A 21,103-nucleotide genomic window follows, 5' to 3' on the forward strand; every position below is an offset into this window, starting at 1 on the left:
TATTGTTGATTTATGTATTTATGCTTTTTAAAAAGTTTATTTTTAATGGACAAGTGAAAGTTGTATCTATTTACAGTGTACAACGCGATGTTTTGATATATGCAGACATTGTGGAAGGACTAAATCAAGCTACCTAACACACCTATCACCTCACATGCTATTCTTTTTGTGATGAGAACACTTAAAATCTACTCTCTTAGCAATTTCAAGTCTGTTGCTGTCTATCTCTGTCTTCATGTCCTTCCCTCCATCACCTGGAAGCAGGAGGGGCCACACCCAGAGCCCCAGTGGGGCAGGTGCTCAGCTCTCCTGGCCCAGGAGCCGCAGTGGCCTGCCCGGCCCCTCTGCTGCCCCCTGTCGGGCCAGGCTGCTCAGGCCCGAGGCTGGTGATGGAGCTCCGCCTGGCTGCCCTGTTCCTTCCTCACTGCACCTAGTAGGGCATTTCCTAGAGTGTGTGAGGGGCTAGGCCCCTCCTTGCTTGCACCCACCCCACGCAGACCCCTTCTCCCCTTCTTCCCCCTGGGGGGCTGGAACTTGTGGGCTTGGTGTCTGCAGGGCTTGGGAGTTTCGGGGAGGCAGGGAGGGTCTGCTCATGGCCTGCCGGCTGTGTCCTCTGATTTATGGCAGGCACGGGACGGCCTCTGTGTGGTGCAGATAGACACTGCTGGCCAAAGCTTCCACTCTGAGCTCCATCCGGTGGGCTGGGGGCACACGTGGGGTGTCCAGGGGTGGCCTCTGGGGAGCAGGGTTGGGGCAGGATTGTCCAGGGGCTGCCCTTCCCCTCTCCTGGCCTGCATCCCACCCCAGGCCTCAGCCCACTTCCCCTGCTTGTCTTCCTCCACACATACAGCCAATTTGCCAGGTCCCTTCTTGGGACTGTTGCCTCTCCAGGCTCTGCGTGTTCCATCCCCCACCAGAGAAGAATCTGGGGTCACAGTGAAAGGTGAGCACAGCACGGCTCATGCTGCTACCAGGAGCGAGGAGCCTGGGAGTAGGGACAGCTCCTCAATCCTTCCAGGCTCCTGAGTTAGGGTGGCTGGGAGTGAAGGCTGAAGGTCACCCACGAGCCAGCCACGACTCAGCGGGCCATGCTAGGTGGGTGCCTGCAGGGTACAACTGCTGGCTCATGCTCCTGTGACTGAACGGTGTGGACCCCAGACACAAGACAGGAACCCCACCGGGGGATCTGAACCCTGGCACGGGCCAGCCGGGGTCCAGACGGCCTTTGCCTTGGGTGCTGGCTCAGCCTGGCTGATCAGTTCCCTGCCATCACTTTGGTGACAGCATCCCCACCAGGCCACGGGCCACGTGCCCTGTGAGGCTCATCCAACATGGCCCTGCTGCCCTGTGGGACTAAGGAGCCAGGGCCAACCCAGTCCCTTTTCTCTTGTAGACTCCTCCCTCCTTCCAAGTCCAGCTCAAATACTCCCCTTTTCCTGATCCTATCACCCCAATAAAGGGGCTTCCTCCCTCTTTGTTGATCTGAGACCTTTTTGTCCTTGTCACCTGCCTGGTGGGGCTATGGTTCCTGCCTGAGCTCTCGGCCCATGAGTGCCGTGAAGGTGGAGATGGCCTTCTCCAGTTCTGGGTCCCTCACCCTCCCCTTGATTCCCTGCCAGGGCCTCCCACGTGGGCTCTCAGGACGCAAAGGTTAAGTGGGGCACAGCGCTCAACCCAAAGTTGGGCTTCAATGTGCAGTTTCAGGCACAGATTGTGAGTGGGAACTTCAGGACCCCCTTGACTTAAACTGCAGAAGCCACCTCCCGCTTCGCCCACATCCACATGCAAACCTGGGTCAGTCTGCCCCTCATGGCCACAGGTCCTGCCCTCCCGTGGCCTAGAAGCCTGCCCCTGCCCCCTCCCCAGGCCCGGCAGGATTCGGGGCAAGGGCTTGCCTCCTGATGGCTGTTGGGAATTCCCGGCTGCATCAGGCGCCAGCTGCGTCCCTGTCAGCAGAGACTTCCTGTTCCTTCCCAGTCCTGTCTTGTCAGCACCTTGCCCTCGGGAGCAGGTGTGCAGTTCCCGGGTGACGTGACGTGACACGAGGCAAACCGGGCTGCCCCTGCCTTGCTCCACCCACTCCCAGTGGCTCGGGCCAGGAGGGAGGGCAAAGAGTCTTCCTGCCACGCTCTGGCCTTGGAGAAAGGTGGCCTGGGCAGTTGCTGGGAGATCACATGGCATGACGAGAACAATGACACCTAATAGCTGTCTCTGTGTATTGAGTTCATCCTGTGCCCTGGGCCTTGTTCTGGCCCTTTCTGTCCACTCCATCATTTAAGCTCCATAGTAACCGGGGCACATTTCACAGATGAGGAAATGGAGGCTCGCAGAAATGACTTGCCCAAGGCCATGCAGCCAGGAAGGGGCACGGCTGCCTGGCACCAAGGCCCGTGATGCATGACTGCTGGTGGGAAGCACTGAGTGGGGACTTCCTCTGTCTCTGCGAGTCCTGAGCCCAGGGACTGACTTTGAAGGACAAGTGACGAGTCTTGAGGCCAGCCACCCTGGGGTCAAGCAGGCCAGCCCCAGCTGTGGCCTTCCCTCCCAGGGGTCAGAGCCCTGGGCCATCTACTAAGCCCTCCCACCTCCATGATCTCTTAGACTCTGCATGGCATCCTTGGGAAGTAGGCATTATGATTTCCATTTCCCAGTTGGGGAAACTGAGGCCTGTGATGGGAGGTACCTGCCCAGCATCAAATACCAGAGAGGGAAGAGTTGGGACCAGACCTTTGGCCTTGGCACCTGCTGCCTTCTGCCTTTCCCCCATGGGGGTGAGGCTACGGTGTGGGTGTGGGGGTGACTCACACGGGGCATGTGGGCGGGCGGGCGCTGCAGCTGTGGCTGGTGGGTGTGGCCTGCCTGGCGCCGAGGGCAGGTGGCCCAGCCAGTTCTGCCTCTGACACTTCATTCCAGCCATCCCTCTGCCTGCGATGAGAGCCTTCTGCCGCCTCAGCCACGGTCCCACCGAGGGGCCTTGGGCTCCGGACATGCGGTGATCTCAGAGCAAGGGCTGCCACTGCCACCCAGAACCTCACCAGGTGAGTCCTCCCTGCACAAGGTCCCTGGGGAGCTCAGAGCATGGACCTCACGGGTCCTCTGGGGCACGTCTGCCCTTTGCCAGTAGGCCCTGGGGACAGTTTGGAGGAGCTTGGGCCTCTAGCAAGGGAAACAAAGCCGTGAGCTCTTGGCTGCAGGGTGTGTGAGAATACAGGTTTTCACGGACCCAGGACCCTCTCCCTGAGGCTTGGGGGTGCTGGGGAGGGAGAACCTCTCACGGCTGCTGGAGGGGTGGAGGGAGGATCCTGTCTCCCCAGTGGGCCTAGGGATGTGGCTTTCTTGGGCAGGAGTGTGACAGGAGTTCAGGATGGGGAGAGGTGGCCCCAGAGCGGGAGGGGGCAGGGCCCAGGCGTCTCCCAGGTGCTGAGCCAGTGCCGTGGCCCTGGGCCTGGTCTGTCTCCCAGGAAAGGCCTTTTCAGTCAGTGTCAGGGATCGGGAGGCGCAACATCCCACCTCCCGGGTGAGGAAGCTCCAGCCCAGAGAGAGGGAGGGCTGGGGTAGCGAGAGAGTCCAGCAGGTGAGAACGCGGGGTTCATGGCGTGACTCAGGGAGCTAATTATAGCTGCTGCAGCCCGAGTCCAGAGCTATCCTGACCTTCTCCTGCCCCCACTGCTCAGGGCAGCCCACACTCAGGCCCAGGGCAGGGAGGACGGAGCAACTCGCTCTCAGGGCTCCAGGGTCCTTGGGGACAATGCAGCCCGTTTCTCAGAAGGGAAGGCAGAAGCCCAGGGAGGGGTAAGAGACGTGTCCTCCATCCCTCCCCTTCACTCTTGGCCCAGCCCCGCCTTTTAGCTCCACCACAGGCCACTGTGTGCTGGGGAAGGTGGTCAAGGCCGCCTCATCTTCATCCGGCCGCAACCGGAGATGGGCAGGGACTGGGTGCCCGCGATGCCCTCCTCGTGGGCACCTCCACCTTGGGGCCCACACTGCAGGCCCAAAGCTCTTCCCTGGATGCCCCCCCATCCTAAGCCTGCTCACCTCTGGGAGGGGGGGGGGCTCGCTCCCTGCCGACAGCCTGCCCTGGCCACGTCCTCTAGGAAGCTGTCCTGTTTGGGGCAGGACCACCAGTGGCCCCAGTTCCACCCCACCCAGGTGGGTTCTTCTTACAGAAACCCATCGCCTCTGTGTCCCTGGGGGTGACTCAAACTGCAGAGAACTTAACCGCAGAGTCAGCTCCTGTCCACACGGCCCTTTCCCATGTCGGTCTCATCCTCGGTGGCCAGCTGGCCCCTTCCCCGTTCCGATGGCCCCCACAGCAGCCTCCTCCTGGCCTGCCGGTCTCCCACCCCCATGCCCCTGCTCTCTCTAAGGCAGCTGTCTCTTGTGTAACCCAGATCCTGCCCCCCATACTCCCAGCTGCCCTCGGGGTCAGCCTCAGGTCCTGAGTGGTGTTCGAGGCCCCTGCAGGAAGGCCCAGCCTGTTCCCAGCCTTTTGCTGCCGGGACTGCCCGTGACACCCCCAGGTTCTCCGGCCACACCAGCTCTTGAGTCTCACTGGACTTTCTTGCCTCCCAGTCCTAGCCTAGGCTGTGCCCTCCACTTGCACTGCCCTTCCTGCACCCGGCAGCCCTCAAGGCCCCCTCCAAGATGCTTTCCTAGGCTCCTCGGAAGATGTATCCGTCTCTCTTCCCAACATTTCCGTACCTTTGGGGGCTCAGCACAGTGCCCAGCCCATACCCAGCAGGGGCATGTCTAGACTGAGGGGTCGGCCTCCTCCACTTGGGGCAAGGGGACTCAGCCGCTCTCCCCAGGTGAGGGGATCCAACGGACAGCTGAGGCTGGTGGCGCTCAGCTTTGGGTGGGTGACGGAGGTGATCAGCGTGTTAGCTGCAGAGACCACCTGGGTGCCGAGAAATCTGAAACACCCTGCGAGCTCGAGGCTGTTATTAGGAGCACAGTGTCTACAGCAAAGGAGGTAACAGTTGCTCTGTTGAGGTCAAAACCTCTTTGAGAACAGCTCTGAACACAAAATCTGAGAGCGACATGGGGAAAGTAGAGCTAATTCTCGGGAGTCCACCTGGAGACTGGTGGTGCTGGAGATGGTGCCTTGAGAGAGGTTAGGGGCATGGTGGTCCCACCTGGACACGCTGCTGGGCTCTCCTAGGGCCACAGGAGCAGGGGAAGCTTCAGGGACAGTCTCTCTGTCCTTGGGAAGGATGGGTGACTGGGGAAGGTAGGGAGTGAGATTCCTGCCCCAGGAAGTGTGAGCAGGAGCCGGATGTGCCACACGGGCGTCTGAAGCCCCCTGAAGCTCTTCCACGCCCCCTCAACAGGAGCACTGCCCTGTGCTTGTGTCCCAGCCATGAATGCCCACCCCAAGGAGATGGTGCCTCTCGTAGGCAGGAAAGTTGCTGCCCCCAGTGGGAACCCTGCTGTCCTGCCAGAGAAGAGGCCGGCGGAGGTCACCCCCACGAAGAAGAGGTAGGACAAGAAGCTGGGGAGTGGGATCCTCTCTGGGAGGGGCACAGGAGGGGGCCTGGCACCCACCCAGGGAACCCTATCCTTGGGTAGACCTGAGACGCTCAGCCTCATCCGGGGTGGCCTGGTGCCCCGCTAGGTCTGACCAGGGCACAGTGGGGGAAACAGCATCCTACACTCGGGGGCTGAGCTAGGGAGGTCTGTGTGACTGGCACAGTTAGGGAGGCCTCCTTGGAGGGGTCGGGGGGCACCGGGGTGGAAACAGTCAGGAAGGCTCCAGGTGAGGCTGGAGCCATCCTCAAGACAAGGAGCAAAAAGGTGGGTGGGAATTCCAGGTGGCCTGGGCCCTCCCCAGGGCACATTTTCCACTCCAATCCGCTGTGCACCAGCCAGGTTAGTCAAGCTCTCTAATTCCACCTGTGTAATGGGGACACGCGCAATGGCACCAGCTCACGGGGTGATGGCTAATTGGGATCACGTCAACAAGCACTCAGCACAGGGCCTGGCACATGGTCAGTGCTCAGCACATGTTGGCGTTGACAGTGTTTTTGTTACCTTTGCCATTGCCATTGTTGTTGTCACTCCACAGGGCCCCCAGGAACACGGCAGGCCTGGGATGGTCAGTTCCACTTCCTGGCTGGGGACACGGAGGAGGCTGGGAGCAGAGAAGTGACCTCTCTGGGGGTCACACCTTCTGCCCCTCAGCTGTCTCCACTGCGGGTCCTCCAGCCTGCAGCTGACTTGGTGCCTCTCAGGCTGCTCTCCCACCCCCCTCAGCTGTGCTTGCTTGGAACTGGTCCCCCCTGGGGTGGCCCTGGCTAGGGTGGCCGTGTCTTCTCTGCCCTCCTGCTGGGCCAGGGTGAGCTTGCTGCTTTCCCTGGGTGATGCCCGGGGTCGGAGACACAGGCCGATGGAGGGTATGGAGGAGTGGGCCTTGCACAGCTCACAGCACTTGGGCATTCCTTGGGACAAAGCAGGTGGCAGGCAGGCTCCTTGCCAGCCCTGGGGCTGCTCAAGGGTGGTTCTTTGACTAGAAAGGGACAGAAATGCACGTGAAATGGTGTAGATCTGTCTGCTCGCCCGAGTCTACAACACCCAGGTGGTGGCCTTTGGTCTGGGCCAAAGGTGGGAATAAAAAAGTAGCATCTGCAGCAGGTCAGGAGCCGGATGTCACATGGCCAAGCCCTGGCCACGTGCTTATGTTGGTGGGTGGGATGCGGTGTGCCAGTGGCAGGCAGAGCAGTCATGGGACAGGCCCTCATGGTCCAGCAGCTGCTCCACCCCAGGAGTTAAGTCCTTGCCCAACAGTTGGGCGCCCCCCACCAGCCTGGCCCTCATCACTGTCATTCTCACACCCTGTGCTCCAGCCTCCAAGCACTTCCTTCCCCAGACCCAGGCCTCACCTTCTTCCCGAGGAGGCTTTCTCATGCTGCTCTGCCTCGAAGGCTCTTCCCAAACCACAGGCCCATCCCACTCCCACAGAGCACAGTGCCTTCCCCAATCCCCGTCCTCAACTGAAGGACCTTCTCTTCCTTTGAGCTCCCACAGCCCGACCCCTCTCTGAAGAGGTTGACGAGGCCACTGGGACGATGTCTTAGCTCTGGTTGAGGTCTCTGAGGATGGGATCCCTGGAAGGGTCATCTCTTCCTTCCCTGTCCCCTGAGTTTCCTACACAGAGCATGCTAGTAGTTTTTGAGTAAGTAGCTGAGTCAATGAAGGAGCAGGCAGGAAAATGAGAGAAGGAGTGGGTGGGTCGATGAGTAAGCAGCCCGGTGGCCTCTCGGCATGAGTGAGGACACCACACGGTAGATGATGAAACATTTCCTCCCTTTCCTTGGGCCCTCAGCCTCAGGCCTGGAGTGGATAGATGCTCTTGTGATCTACATGTCTGGACCATCTTCGGTCTCCTGTGGGCTCTGGTAGGAGGCCCTGAGAAGGTGGGCAGGTAGAGCAGGGACAAAGGACTGCTCCTCAGCTTCTGGTGCAAGATCGGGGAGGGCATGTGGCTTAGGTGAGGAGAGGGCTTTGGGCACCTGATCACACAGTGAGAGTCACCTGAAGGATGCAACCTCCCAACATCTATAGTTTAAGGTTGTGTTGGTCTGTCTGCTTATTGGTTCTGTCCACCTACCTACCCACCCAAATACTCATTGTCCATCCATCCACCCATCATTCCATCATCTGTCCATTATCCATCCATTCACCTGTCATCTATTGGACGAGCCATTCTTCCTTCCACTCATTTATCTTTCACTCATCATCTATCCTCCCACTCACCCATGCAGTGAGGTCTCTGTGTGTCAGGACCAGTGTTGGGGCATCAAGGACCATGAAGTTATAGTCCCTGCCATTGAGGACCGAACATCTGAAGGATAGTGTATTGCCCAGAGCAGAGAAAGCCGTGGCCTCACTGCCTTATGCCTTGGCCTGACCCCAGGAGTCAGTTATGACCAACTGACTAGGACAGTAGCACTGGGAGGGAAGGGCGCTCTGCCCCTTAGTCACCAATGTATCCCCAGCCCCAGTGACAGTGTCTGGCCATATTAGGTATTCAAGAAATATTGTTGAGTAAATACACCACTGAGGAACTCAGACAGGTGGGGTGGAATGGGGACCAGGGGAGGGGCTGGACCAACTGTGTTAGAAAAAACTGTGGGGTATGGGGGCTGGGGTTGTGTCTAGAGGGAATCTGGCAGATCTCAAGCAGGATGTTTTGGGGCTGAGCCGCAAGCAGAAGTGTTTGGAGCCCCTGAGCCAGGCTGCCATGGTGGAGTGGAGATAGCTTTGGGGTGGCAGTTCTGGGCACTGCAGGGGTACGGGGGAGTGGTAATCAGACTGGTCGACCTCTGAGGCCCACGTCAGCTGGACATTCTATAGGATGATCCTGGATCTACCCTGGCTCCAGAGTCCAGGCCTTATGGATCATCTGGCCTGACCATCACCCATTTAGGTGAGGACGCCTGGCCCAGAGACGGCAAGTGACCACCTGGGGTCACACAGGAGGCAGATATGGACTAGAATCCAGCTCTGACTTCCCAGGAAGGGTTTACTCCTCCCTTTGTCTTCTCTTTGGAAAGAAGGGTTTGATTTTACATCGGGACAGAAGGTTCCTCTTGATGGGCAGGAGACAGGAAGGTAGAGGCCAATGTGCCAACCAGCGTCTCCCTCCACCCGATTCATGCCCCAATTCTGGATTACTGCTGAGCTTTTCTGGCTTGTTTGTGCCTAAAGGAGAGGACAGGGGTTCCCCTGGGTCTCTTTCCTGCCTGCCCCATGCTGGACGTGGCTGTATTGGGTAGCTCAGCAAGGCCCAGAGGGCCAAGGCGAGGGCAGTGTGGTGTGGACTGTGGTGTGGACTGTGAACCAGGAGTCAGGTTCTCTGGCCAACTTGGCTTCTACCCTGGGAGGTGACCAAGGATGAGCTGCTGCTCCATACTGATCCTCAGTTTCCTCATCTGTGGAATGGGGCCACAGTGCCTTCCTTGCTGCCCTCTCTCCTGAACTTGGTCTTTCTGGGACTGCACTTTGGGAGCTCTTCTGCCATCTTGCAAGGAAGGGAGGGGGCGTGTTGGTCCTTCTGGGCCTGGGAGGAAGCTGGCAGCGGAGGAGGCACTTAAGAGCCCTGTGCACCTGGAGAGAGGCCCCGCCGGTCAGGAGGGCACAGCCCCAGGCTGTCACAGAGCCAGCAGTTGTGCTGCAGCAGCTGACAGTGGGGGAGTTGCTGCCACCGAGGTCACCCTCAGCCTGATCTGCACTACCCTGGTTGTCCCCAGAAGGCTGGTCTCTGAATGTGGTTTCCGAGGATATGGGTGTCTGCATTTGTGGGTGTGTCTGAGGGCAGGGCCAGAGCTGTCTGGCTGGAGTCACGTCTTGGGTGTGGTCTTGCCTCTTGTGGGGCAGTGAGCAGCCCCCTTCCCTGGGGCTCAGCACGCCAGGCCCTGGGCCCGTCTCTCTTCTCCCAGCCCGAGGGGAAAGCTGACCCTCGCCCACCTCTCCCCCCAGGGCTCCTCCCTCCACTGCCTGAGGTGGCTTCCTGGGTTTCCCTGCTTGGCCAGGGGTTCCCAGCCCTGTCCCCTGACCCCTGAAGTCCTCTCTGCTCTAGATCAGCTGTTTGCACCCTGTTTTCTGTTGTGACAAACAGCACAGGTCTTGTCAAAGGGAGCCAAGAATAACTCCAGCCGCTTCCTTCTCCTCAAGGGAAGGCCTTGTGGATCTGAGTCTAGGGACCGCCCCCCGGCAGGGCGCTCACTGCAGACCTGAGGCCTGAGGAGCAGCTGGGTGGTGATGGGGGCCTCTGGCTCCAATGCCATGTTCCCCATCTCTGCTGAGTCCTTTGCCCCCGCAGGCAGTGGCAGAGGGAAATCTCACTCAGGGGTTAGGCCACCCCCAGCAAAGACTCTCAGGTTCATCCACCTGGTATTTCTAGTGATGAGAGTCACCCAGACCCAGCTCTGAATCCAGGCTCTGCCACCTGCCTGCTGCGTTACCCAGAGCCTCCCAGTGTCCACCTGTGAAATGTGGTGACAGTGACAGCATGCACCCTAGAGGTGACTGGGAGGCAGTGAAGGCTCAGAGCTGGCTGAGGCACATGCTCGGTGTGGGGGACACCCTCCGAGGCAGGGATGCAGGACACAGGTGGACAGGTGCTGCCCGGCTCTGATGGCCTCCTTGGGTGTCCCCTCAGTGCCCACTTCTTCCTGGAGATTGAAGGGTTTGAGCCCAACCCCACTGTCGCCAAGACCTCGCCCCCCATCTTCTCCAAGCCCATGGACTCCAACATCCGGCAGTGGTGAGTACCGCCCCCGGCCCAGCCCTGCCCGGGCCCAGCCTTCAGCTACTGGGAGGCGGGCAGTGGCTTGCCCCGGCCACATGGCCAGGCCCGGCTGTGTGCTGCCGTTGTCCATTCTTAAACCTCTCTCTGCCCTCCCCCACCTCCAGCATCTCTGGCAACTGTGATGACATGGACTCCCCCCAGTCTCCTCAGGATGACGCGACAGAGACCCCATCCAACCCCAACAGTCCGAGGTGAGTCTGGCCTTCCCTCCTCCCACATGCCCACCCAGGGGAGCTGCCAGAGGGGCAGTTTCCGGGGCTCGGTAGGGAAGAGGAAGAAGCCACCATTCCTGGGGGTTGGGACAAATGTCTGGAGACATGGGCTCATGGCATGCACGACATTTTGCAGGGTGGGGAGAAGAGCGGAGTATCAAATTTTTATAAATGGTGAAATAATACCCATTCATCATAAAACATTCAAACAACAGTATGCAGCGGAATAAGAACTTTAGCACCATACCATTTATGTAAATTAAAAATGCACGCTGCCGGAGGCCTATAGTCCCAGCTACTTGGGAGGCTGAGGCGGGAGGACTGCTTGAGCCCAGGAATTCTGGGCTGTAGTGTGCTATGCCGTGCTCAGTTGTCCACACTATGTTTGGCATCCATATGGTGACCTTCCAGAAGCAGGGGAGCACCAGGTTGCCTAAGCAGGGGTGAACCAGCCCAGGTCAGAAACGGAGTGGTCACAAATGCATGCGTATGCAACATCAGCATGCATGTTGCAAGAACACCTGCAAACAAAACGAGACATCAATGCGTTCCATGGTTGCTTATTTGTAGTATGAGGGTGGGGAGAGAAGAGACTTAAAAAGTTCAAACCACACAAAATATGAAATCCCATACGTTTGAGGTAATCACTATGAACAGTTAGGCATGTATCTTTCCTGATCATTACTATGTGTATCTGAATACATATTTTGACAAAATGTGATTGCCCCTGCAGGGGAGCCTGATGGTCAACACAGAGCCCAGGGCCCGGAGCACCCTGCAGGGATTGCGGGCACTGTGACAGTCCTGCCAGATGTTGGGGCAGGTGCAGAGCCCACAGGCAGCTCTGAAGGGGAAGGGGAGAGAGTGGGGCAGGGGTGCACGTGTGGTGAGTTGGAAACATTTTCTGGGCTCAGTGCAAACCTGGCCAAGGAGGAGCAGAAGCGGAAGAAGAAGCGGCTGAAGAAGCGCATCTTCACGGCCGTGTCTGAGGGCTGCGTGGAGGAGCTGGTGGACCTGCTGGTGGAGCTGCAGGAGCTTTGCAAGCGGCGTCGTGGCCTGGACGTACCTGGTCAGTGCCTGGGCCTGGCAGAGGGTGCAGGGCTGGGGGCCCTGCTTGGCTCCTGCTGCTCACCTCCCCCATCTCCCCACCAATCCGTGGGGCTGGAGTGTGAGCAGCCTTGAATGCTGGCTAGGGACTTTGAACTTGACTCTGAGGGAAATAGGGAGCCATGGAAGGGTTTAGGCATGTGAGTGAGGATCACAGTCTGGGTACTGCATCGAGAATGGGGGTAAAGCTGGGGAAGGCTGTTGGCAGACAGAATTGGGACCCCAAAGCAGGGCTGGGGGAGGGGAACAGTTCTGGAGAGCTCTGCAGGCAGTGGCATTGGCAGGGCATGGGGAGTGAGGGAGAAGGAGGAGTCCAGTGTGGGGCCATTTGGACTTGGATGGCTTGGCAGGTGGTGGAGCGCTAGCTGTCTTGGGGACCAGGCAGTGGCAGGTTGGAGGGGAGGCGATGAGCTTTATTTGGAGGCCCTGAGAAGGGGATAGGGTGGACACAGATCTCAGGGTGTTGTCACCAACGTGGACCATGGGAAGCCATGTAGTGGGTAAGATTGCTCCTCCAGGGAGAAGGTGCAGAGGGCAAGGAGCAAAAGGCCTCAGACAAGGCTCTTATGGGCTGTGGAGAGCAGAGAACGAGCAGCCAGCCAAGGAGCTGGAAGAGGGACAGCTGGAGAGGGAGGAGGAGAGCCAGGGGGAGCCGGGTCAGGGAGGCCAGTGCGGGTGTGGAGCAGGTCTGAGGCTGCAGCTCCCACACCCCCTGGGCGGACAGGGCCCAGGGCAGCAGGGCTCCTCCTGCAATTCCGTCCTGTGATCCCGCCTGCAGACTTCCTCATGCACAAGCTGACAGCCTCGGACACAGGGAAGACCTGCCTGATGAAGGCCTTGTTAAACATCAACCCCAACACCAAGGAGATTGTGCGCATCCTGCTCACCTTCGCCGAGGAGAACGACATCCTGGACAGGTTCATCAATGCTGAGTACACAGAGGAGGCCTACGAAGGTACCTCCCGCAGAGGGGCTGTGCAGACAGGAGTCTCCGAGGGTGGGGGATGCAGGGCCACAGGGCCACTGCCGGCCATGGCACGCAGAGGCACTGCTGCCACCCAGAAGCCTGTGCACTTAGCATGGTGCCGGGCACATTGCAGGGACTCCCCTCTTTTTTCCTCCATTCTGCAAATAACTGTGAGCACTGACTACAGGCCAGATGTTGTTTTTGGCACCAGCATACTGTGGTGCACAGGACGCTAGGGAGCTGACAGTAGGCCTGTGGACGGGGAGGTTCAGGCCAGTGACTCAAACTTGCCTGTCCTAATTCTTCTCCCTTTTCAGTCCCCTCTGTCCCTGCCTTTTTTTTTGTCAGTATTGCAGGGACTCCTAGGCTCCGTCTTCTAGCAGCACATTTCCTTTGAGGGCAGGGACGGAGTCTGTTGCCCTTAGTTGATTTCCTGGTGCCCTTAGGGTCCCACATAAGAGATGCTTAATATATATTTTTTGAATGCATGAATAACTGAAACTTATTAGTGCCTCTATTAAGGCTTTGCTGTCCTGGTCACAAATCATCTCTCTTTGTTCTCAGCCTCCCCTTGCCTCTTCTTTCTTTCATGAATCTGCCCTGTGCTGGTGGGTGTGTGGGGGCCGTGGGGACCTTCTCTCTCTGAGTGGTGGAAGAAGCCAGAAACCAACCTCACCACCATTCTGCCCCCCAAAGGTATCTGCTGATGCCTTCCCCTAAGTGTTTTTAGGCAGTCCCCACCACCTGGGGTACAGGGACTCCAGGACCAATAGAGCAGCATTTTTCTATATTTTGGGCATGTTACCTTGTTTCCCTGAGCCTCAGTTTCCCTATCAGGCAGGGGCTAATATTTCCTCCCTATGGTGCTAAGAGAATCCAATGATGACTTTATTAATATCATTTTCAAGCATTTTATCAGAGGCCTTCAGAGCTTTATTTTTTCTTTTAATAATTATTCAATTAAATATTTTTATTATAAAAATATTTTAAACATAAAAGTTGAGATACTAGCATAAAAACCTCTACATATCTATCATCAGATTCAACATAATTTATTTTTAATTATTTAATACATACATATCACATGAATAGAGTTTCATTGTAGAGCATTCCAACATTTTAGATAAGTTTTAAAAAAAGCCCTTCATGGCCGGGGGTGGTGGCTCACGCCTGTAATCCTAGCACTCTGGGAGGCCGAGGCCGGCAGATTGAGCTTGGGAGTTCCAGACCAGCCTGCGCAAGAGCAAGACCCCATCTGTACTAAAAAAATAGAAAGAAATTAGCTGGGCAACTAAAAATATATAGAAAAAATTAGCCGGGCATGGTGGTACATGCCTGTAGTCCCAGCTACTGGGGAGGCTGAGGCAGGAGAATTGCTTGAGCCCAGGAGTTTGAGGTTGCTGTGAGCTAGGCTGATGCCACGGCACTCTAGCCTGGGCAAGAGAGTGAGATTCTGTCTCAAAAAAAAAAAAAAAGCCCTTCATCCATCTCCTACTCCCTGTATCCTTTGAGGACTTTTCTAGGCCTTTGACATATGTGTGTGTATATGTGCATACAGAAATAGTTTTATTTACTTATTTAGCATAAAAGAGCATACAGTCTGTATTGTTCTACAACTTGCCTTTTTCGATTAACTGTATGTCTTAGAGACCTTCTCACACCAGAATATGAAAGCCTAGCTTCTTTTTACCAGCTTAGACTGAAATTATGGCTGTACCATGGCTAATTTCACCATTTACCAGGTGGTTCCCAATTTTTTGCTGTGACAGCGTTGCAGTGCATATTCTTGTCCATGACCCTATGCACAGATGTACGTTGTTTTAGGACAATACTCTGACTTGGAATATTTGGGTTACAGTACCTGCACATTATAAAATTATAATAGTTATTGCCATATTTCTCTCCAAAAGGTACTAATTTACTCTCCCCCTCCACAACAGGGTACAAAAATACTCATCGCTAATACTGGCAATTATCCATCCTTTTTTTTTTTTTTTGCTCTTTTCCAATCTGGTGAAAGGGTTAACTCTTTGGGTTCTAATTTTCATTTTCCTGATTACCAGTGATTCCAAACATCTTTTGTATTGTCTATTGGCTATGTGTATTTTCTCCTCTGAGAGGTGCTTGTCTGTAATCTTTTCTCAGTTTTCTTCTAGGTTGTTTGTCTTTCTGTTGATTTGTAGGAACTCCTAATAGATTACAGACTTTAAAAAACACATTGTCTTTTTATACATCTCAGATATTTTCCCCAGCTTATCACTTGTCTTTTAACTTTCATTAGGATGCATTTTGAAATACAGAAATCTTCAATTTTTATGTAAGGAAATATGTCAGTCTTTTCTTTATAATTTATGCATTTTGGACTTTGCTTAAGAAGGTCTTCCCTACCGGAAGTTTAGTTATTAATACAAACAAATTTTCAATTATTTTTAATGCCTAGTTCTTTAATTCACCAGGACTTTATTGTTGGGTATGACATGGTGGCAGCTATTTGGAAAATGCTGTTTCTAATGGACATTTTGACACACCCCCTCCCCTTAGCCTTCTGGTTCCCTCCCTCTGGAGGTTCTATAGCCTCCACCGACAGGCTTAATGTCTCTCCCTCTGTCCTGTATTTCCTCAGACACCAGCATTTCATTCGCCCACTGCTAAGGCCAGACATCTGGACCTTACCTTAGTCACTTTTTCTTCTCCAACCCTCCCAGACCATCCTGAGGGCTCTTTCTCCTAAGGGTTTTGGACTTTCCTTTTTTTTTTTTTTGAGACAGTCTTGCTCTGTTGCCTGGGCTAGAGTGCCGTGGCGTCAGCCTAGCTCACAGCAACCTCAAACTCCTGGGCTCAAGCGATCCTACTGCCTCAGCTTCCCAAGTGGCTGGGACTACAGGCATGTGCCACCATGCCTGGCTAATGTTTTCTATATATTTTTAGTTGTCCGGTTAATTTCTTTCTATTTTTTAGTAGAGACTGGGTGTCGCTCTTGCTCAGGCTGGTCTTGATCTTGAGCCATCCTCCCAACTCAGCCTTCCAGAGTGCTAGGATTACAGGTGTGAGCCACTGGGCCTGGCCAGGTTTTGGACTATCTCCTCTCTCCACCTGTAATGTCCCTGGTCCCGCCCCTCCCCTGCCTTAGTTCAAACCTCATCTTTTTTTCTCTGGTCTTGGCTTCTTCCAATGCATCTTCCAATTTTGCAACCAGAGTGAGTTGAAAACAGACATGCACAGCACGCTGGTTATGACTTCCCTGCCCCAGCGCCTTTTGTGACTTCCCATGGGCCGTAGGCTAACTTCTACCCTCTTGCCCTGGCTTAGGAGCTGGCCACACTCAGCCTCACTTAACTTTCCAAGGTCCCAGTTTAGAGGCCACTTCCTCTGGGAAGCCCTCCAACCCTCTCCAGCTATTAAGAGCCCCTGCTCTGGGAACCTCAGTCCCTGCACCCCTCTGAGCCCTGGTACCACATTCTCAGCGAGACTGTGAGCTTCTTGAGGGAAAGAATCAAAATTGCTCCCCGTGTACCACTGTGTCCCCAGCGCCTGGCACCGGAGCACAGAGCAGACGCTCCGTAAATATTCCTTGCGCCCACCCTACAATAGAATGAAGGAAGCAAAGAATGAGGTTGGGAGTCTGGGTAGCGGGTGACACAGACAAGCAGCTGTTATTTCCCCGTGGTTCCGAGGAGGGTATGGAGGCGGGAGAGGGGAGAAGCCCCAGAAGGTGGGTATGTCACCCAGGGTCCCCGGCACTGAGCGCCCCCCATCCCCGCGCGGTCCGCAGGGCAGACGGCGCTGAACATCGCCATCGAGCGGCGGCAGGGGGACATCACTGCGGTGCTCATCAAGGCGGGCGCCGACGTCAACGCCCACGCCAAGGGGGTCTTCTTCAACCCCAAGTCCCAGCACGAAGGCTTCTACTTCGGTGGGTGCCGTCCCCGCCCGCGGCGCGGGGTCTGGGAGGAGAGAAGATGGGGGCAGGGAGGAGAGAGGGGCCGTCCACCCTGCTCTGCGCTCTGAGCCATGGTCCCTTCCCCGCCTAAGAGGCTCTGGGGACCGGGGAGGACAGAGCTGGGACGGGGAGAAGGCTGCAGGCAGATCCGTCTGAGCAGGACACCAGGGGGGACCAGAGAGGGAGGGGTGGAGTGTGGTTGCCGCATTTGGGGTTGTCGCCTGGTGGTCTTACAGGTGTCCTGCTGGGTAGTCCTCTGTAGGGAACAGAGACCCGGGCGCCAGGCCGAGGAGACAGCCCCATTTTACAGGTGTAGCGATGGCTCTGAGAGGGGAAGTGACTTGCCTCAGCGTAGTAAGGCGTTGCCATAAGTGTCCTGGCTTTGGCCTCTGGCTCTGTCCCCTGTCCCCAGTGCATCCAGAGACTGCAAACAGGGAGTCAAAAGTGAGAGGACAAAAATTCCCTGCCTGAGGAGCTGGGGAGGCCAAAAGTAATTGGGGTTAGAATGCCTTGGGGGGAAAAAATTGAAATATATAATTTAGATATAGGGAATTCACTCATTTTAGTGTACAATTCTGTTCATTTTCACAAATGCATGCAGTTGTGTAACCACGACTAAGATGAGGACAGGGAGCAAACAGCTCCATCGCACCCCAGATTTTCTCCTGAAACCCCAGGCCCTGCCTGACAACCACTGATCTGTTTTCTCTTCTGGATGGTTTTTGAATGAGCAGGACTAGATGGGTCTGGGCATCCCAGGACAGGGGCCTGTCCAGTTCATTTCGTGTCCCCACTGCCCTGCACAGGACCTGGCTGGAGCCGGTGTGGGGAAAAGTTTGGTGGGTGGGATGAAGAGAGGGAAGCAGCAGGAGACCTGCCGTCCGTTCCTGCTTCTGTGTGACCACGTGTGAGTCACTTGCCTTCTCTTTTCTGAACATTTATTGAGCACTTACTGTCTATATCAGGCACTATCCTAGGTGCTTGAAATATATCTGTGAACGAAACAAAGATCCCTGCCCTCATGAAACTTGCATTCTAGACAGAGAGACACCATCAGTATTAAATGTTATAAACAAGAATATCATGTACTATATTAGAAAATGACAAGCGCTTTTGAAAAAATACAAACTAAAGCAGGGGAAGGAGAATCAGGAGTTGTGCCTGGGGCAGGAGGGAGGTGGGTTGCAATTTTAAATAGGGTGGTTAGGGTGACTCACTGAAAAGGCAACGTCTGAGCAAAGACTTAAAGGAGGAGGAAGTGAGTGATGCAGGTACACAGGCAGAGTGAACAGTGCCAAGGCCCCGAGGCAGGAAAATGATCAGTGTGTTGGAGGAAGAGGAAGGAGGCTGCTGTGGCTGGAGGGGAGTGAGTGAGGGGGAGAGGAGGAGGGGAGGTCAGGATATGTAGGGCTTTGAGCTTTCACGCTGGGCGAGGTGGGACTTACATGCTAACAGGGGTGGGCCGGCTGCTGGGCTGAGCACAGAGTATGGAGGGCTGGGGTGGCAGCAGGGAGAGAGTTAGGAGGCTACTGCAGAGATCTAGCTTCCGTCTTCCCCTCTGTATGAGGGGGACGAGGGCAGAGGGCCAGGGAGCCTTAAGGGTCAATCTTCCCCAGATGGTCAGGGTACAGGCCCCAGTCCTGGAGCTTGGGGGACTCTGCCTCTGACCCATGAGAGAACTGAGCCCCAGTGCTCCCCTCCCCCCAGGCGAGACACCCCTGGCCCTGGCAGCGTGCACCAACCAGCCCGAGATCGTGCAGCTGCTGATGGAGTACGAGCAGACCGACATCACCTCACAGGACTCACGGGGAAACAACATCCTACACGCGCTGGTGACGGTGGCCGAGGACTTCAAGACGCAGAATGACTTTGTTAAGCGCATGTACGACATGATCCTGCTGAGAAGTGGCAACTGGGAACTGGAGACCACGCGCAACAACGACGGCCTCACGCCGCTGCAGCTGGCCGCCAAGATGGGCAAGGCCGAGGTGGGAGGTCGGGGTGGCCTGGGGGCCCTTCTGGGGATCCACAGATCACAGCCGCAGCCCTGGGACAGTCCCAGCCTTAGGTCCAGTTGTGGCCCGAGGTGTGTTTGTTCTGAGTGACCGCACAGCGTGAGATGAAGCGCATGTGCCCTCTCTCCGGCCTTCAGCCTCTGAGACCCTGAGTTTCCATCCCTTGCCCTGGGACCCCTTCACTGGGGCTAGACGGGAGGAGCCTAAAGGCCGAGGTGACGTGCTCTGTGGCTGAGAATTCCTCCGTGGTGACGCATCTGAGCAGAGGCTGAGTGTCTGACCCTGGGGGCCTTCAGCGTCTCAGAGGACAGGAGTCCCAGGGTGGCTGCCCTGGATCCAGAGCCCATGCGCTGCTGTTCCCCGATTATGGAGAGACCCCAACCTGTTTATCAGGCCGAAACCCTGTGCCACGTCCCCAGCAGAGAGCGTGGCTGCCCAGGGTCCTTTGTGCCTTGTGTGATGTGTCCGAGGAACTCAATAGCTGGGAGCCTTGGTGGATGGAGACTCTAGTGGGGCAGGGCTGCGACCTCCGTCTGGCTGGAGTCATGGTTTGGCCCGAGAGGTTCTTCTCAGGGGATAGATTCTGGGATCTGAGCCTGTTCCTCAGCCTTGCTGTCTCCGTGCCCTGGGAGGCTGCAGGGGGACGCTGGGGGGTGGTGGCTGTTGGGTAATCACAGCTGTGCCAGCCTCAGGGCGCCCTCTTCCCAGTCAGCTGTCCCGAGGGCCTTGGTCCTGTCCTAGTGGTCAGGGCTGGGACCCACAAGGGACCTTTTTATTCTCTTGTGGGGGGAGGAGGAGATGGAGAATGGCTTCAACAGAGGAGGAACTGTGTGCCTGCCTCCCCTCCCCTCCTGCCCCAAGCTTGCTGGGGTTGGAGGAAGGTCAGATTGTGGTTGCAGGTCGAGCTTCTTCCGAGGGCCTATGTGTCACTGTGGCACGTGCTCTCCCTGCCACCCCAGCCCAGGGAGGGGCTGCCTGCATGGAGCGTGGCCCCAGACCCCCATATTCTCTGGAGGATGACATGCCTGCTGTGGCCATTCTGGGGGAGGCACCCGTACCCTTCCTGGCTCTTTCTCTCCTTGGTTCAGCGTCCTTTGAAAAACTTTTCTGGATGCTGCCCAGGTTGGCCACTGTGTGGGGGGTGGTGGAGGCTGCAGCGATGCTTACCACATAGACCCTGCCCATGGGGCTTTCACAGGCTGGGGGGCAGGATGGGGAGACTCGGCCCCATCCCTAGGGTCTCTCAGCCCGGGCTCCCATGAAAGATGGGATGGGAACCCACTGGCTTGTGTGAGACCAGGCCTCTGACACTGTCCTCCCCAACAGGACCCTCCTCTTGGGTCTTGGGTTAGTGCCCTAGGAAGCCCTGGCCCCATCCTGGGGTGACCCAGGGCTCAGCTTTCAGGAAGTGGTGAGCTGGAGAGCAGTGGCTCTGCGTCTAGACTGCACTTTGGAACCACCCAGAAAACTTTACTAAATACAGACTCCTGGGACTCACCCCAGAGATTTGGCTTTCATTAGTTGGTGGTGTGGGATTTTTACAGGTTCCCCAGGGACCCTAACTTGCAGCAGAGTTTGAGGATTGCTGACCTACAAAGGTCCCAGGAGCCTCCCTGCAAGGCTGGTGTCTTGTGTCACCACCTGTCTGGCCAGCGTGGCCAGCCTCAGCTGGAGGGGTCTTGTCTGAGAGTGGGATGGGGAAGCTGGAAAAACTTCTAGCTTCTTCTCAAGTCCAGGCCAAATGGAAATTGTTTCCAAAAATTGTCAGTTCCCGGATCCTCTGCTGAGCTGGGTCCCCAGCTGGTGCGAGGATTTCTGAGCCGGTTGCTTAGCTTCCTGCAGTGTGCGAAGGGCCTTCACAGCTTTCGTCTCTGGTGTTCTCACCCCCAGTGGGATGGGCAGGACAGCAAGCTTTGCAACCGTTCCACAGATACAGCTGCACCCAGGTTTGCGGTGTCAGGCTCAGAGGCAGGTCTCTGACCATCCGTGGTGGGACCATCTCCCGGGCCAGCCTGCCTCTGGCTGGCCCAGCCCTGTTGGCCCCATGCCCTGCTCTGTGGCTGAACGGTTGTTCCTCGTCCCGTCCCCAGATCCTGAAGTACATCCTCAGCCGTGAGATCAAGGAGAAGCCGCGCCGGAGCCTGTCCAGGAAGTTCACCGACTGGGCGTACGGGCCCGTGTCGTCCTCGCTCTACGACCTCACCAACGTGGACACCACGACAGACAACTCGGTGCTGGAAATCATTGTCTACAACACCAACATCGACGTGGGTCTCCTGGGTGGGCTGGGAAGGGCAGGGAGTGCAGGGCTGGACCTCAGGCAGGGGGCTCGGAGGGCCCTGGGAGGCCCCCTGTGCTGCTAACCCCACGGTGCCTGCGTCCCCTAGTGCCTTGCCGTAGTGGGCAGAGTCGGGCACAGGGACAGTGGGGCCTGGGGCTGTGCCCAGCTGTTCCCGGTCAACTTCAGATTGTAGACCCTAGTGGTGGTGGGGTCTCCCACTCCAGAAGCCTGGGCAGTTTGGTTGTGGGTGGGAGTGAGGGGGTGGCTGGTAC

General features: G+C 56.6%; 1 protein-coding gene across 2 annotated transcripts in view; it reads left to right on the top strand.

The window, feature by feature from the left end:
• Positions 1 to 2,721: 2,721 nt before the first annotated feature.
• TRPV3 (transient receptor potential cation channel subfamily V member 3) overlaps positions 2,722 to 21,103 on the top strand; it is a 30,247-nt gene continuing 11,865 nt past the window's right edge. The window contains exons 1-9 of one of the 2 annotated variants that reach the window (XM_045526082.1): positions 2,722 to 3,038; positions 5,358 to 5,478; positions 10,160 to 10,264; positions 10,414 to 10,500; positions 11,436 to 11,590; positions 12,407 to 12,583; positions 16,368 to 16,508; positions 18,243 to 18,523; positions 20,641 to 20,817. In XM_045526082.1, coding sequence (XP_045382038.1) covers positions 2,813 to 3,038; positions 5,358 to 5,478; positions 10,160 to 10,264; positions 10,414 to 10,500; positions 11,436 to 11,590; positions 12,407 to 12,583; positions 16,368 to 16,508; positions 18,243 to 18,523; positions 20,641 to 20,817 — 1,470 coding nt within the window. In that variant the 5' untranslated portion in view covers positions 2,722 to 2,812. The remainder of the gene's footprint in view (positions 3,039 to 5,357; positions 5,479 to 10,159; positions 10,265 to 10,413; positions 10,501 to 11,435; positions 11,591 to 12,406; positions 12,584 to 16,367; positions 16,509 to 18,242; positions 18,524 to 20,640; positions 20,818 to 21,103) is intronic. The other variant, XM_045526083.1, reaches the window with a different exon arrangement.

The sequence above is a fragment of the Lemur catta genome, chromosome 15 (assembly GCF_020740605.2).
Source record: "Lemur catta isolate mLemCat1 chromosome 15, mLemCat1.pri, whole genome shotgun sequence".
Classification (NCBI taxonomy): Eukaryota; Metazoa; Chordata; class Mammalia; order Primates; family Lemuridae; genus Lemur; species Lemur catta.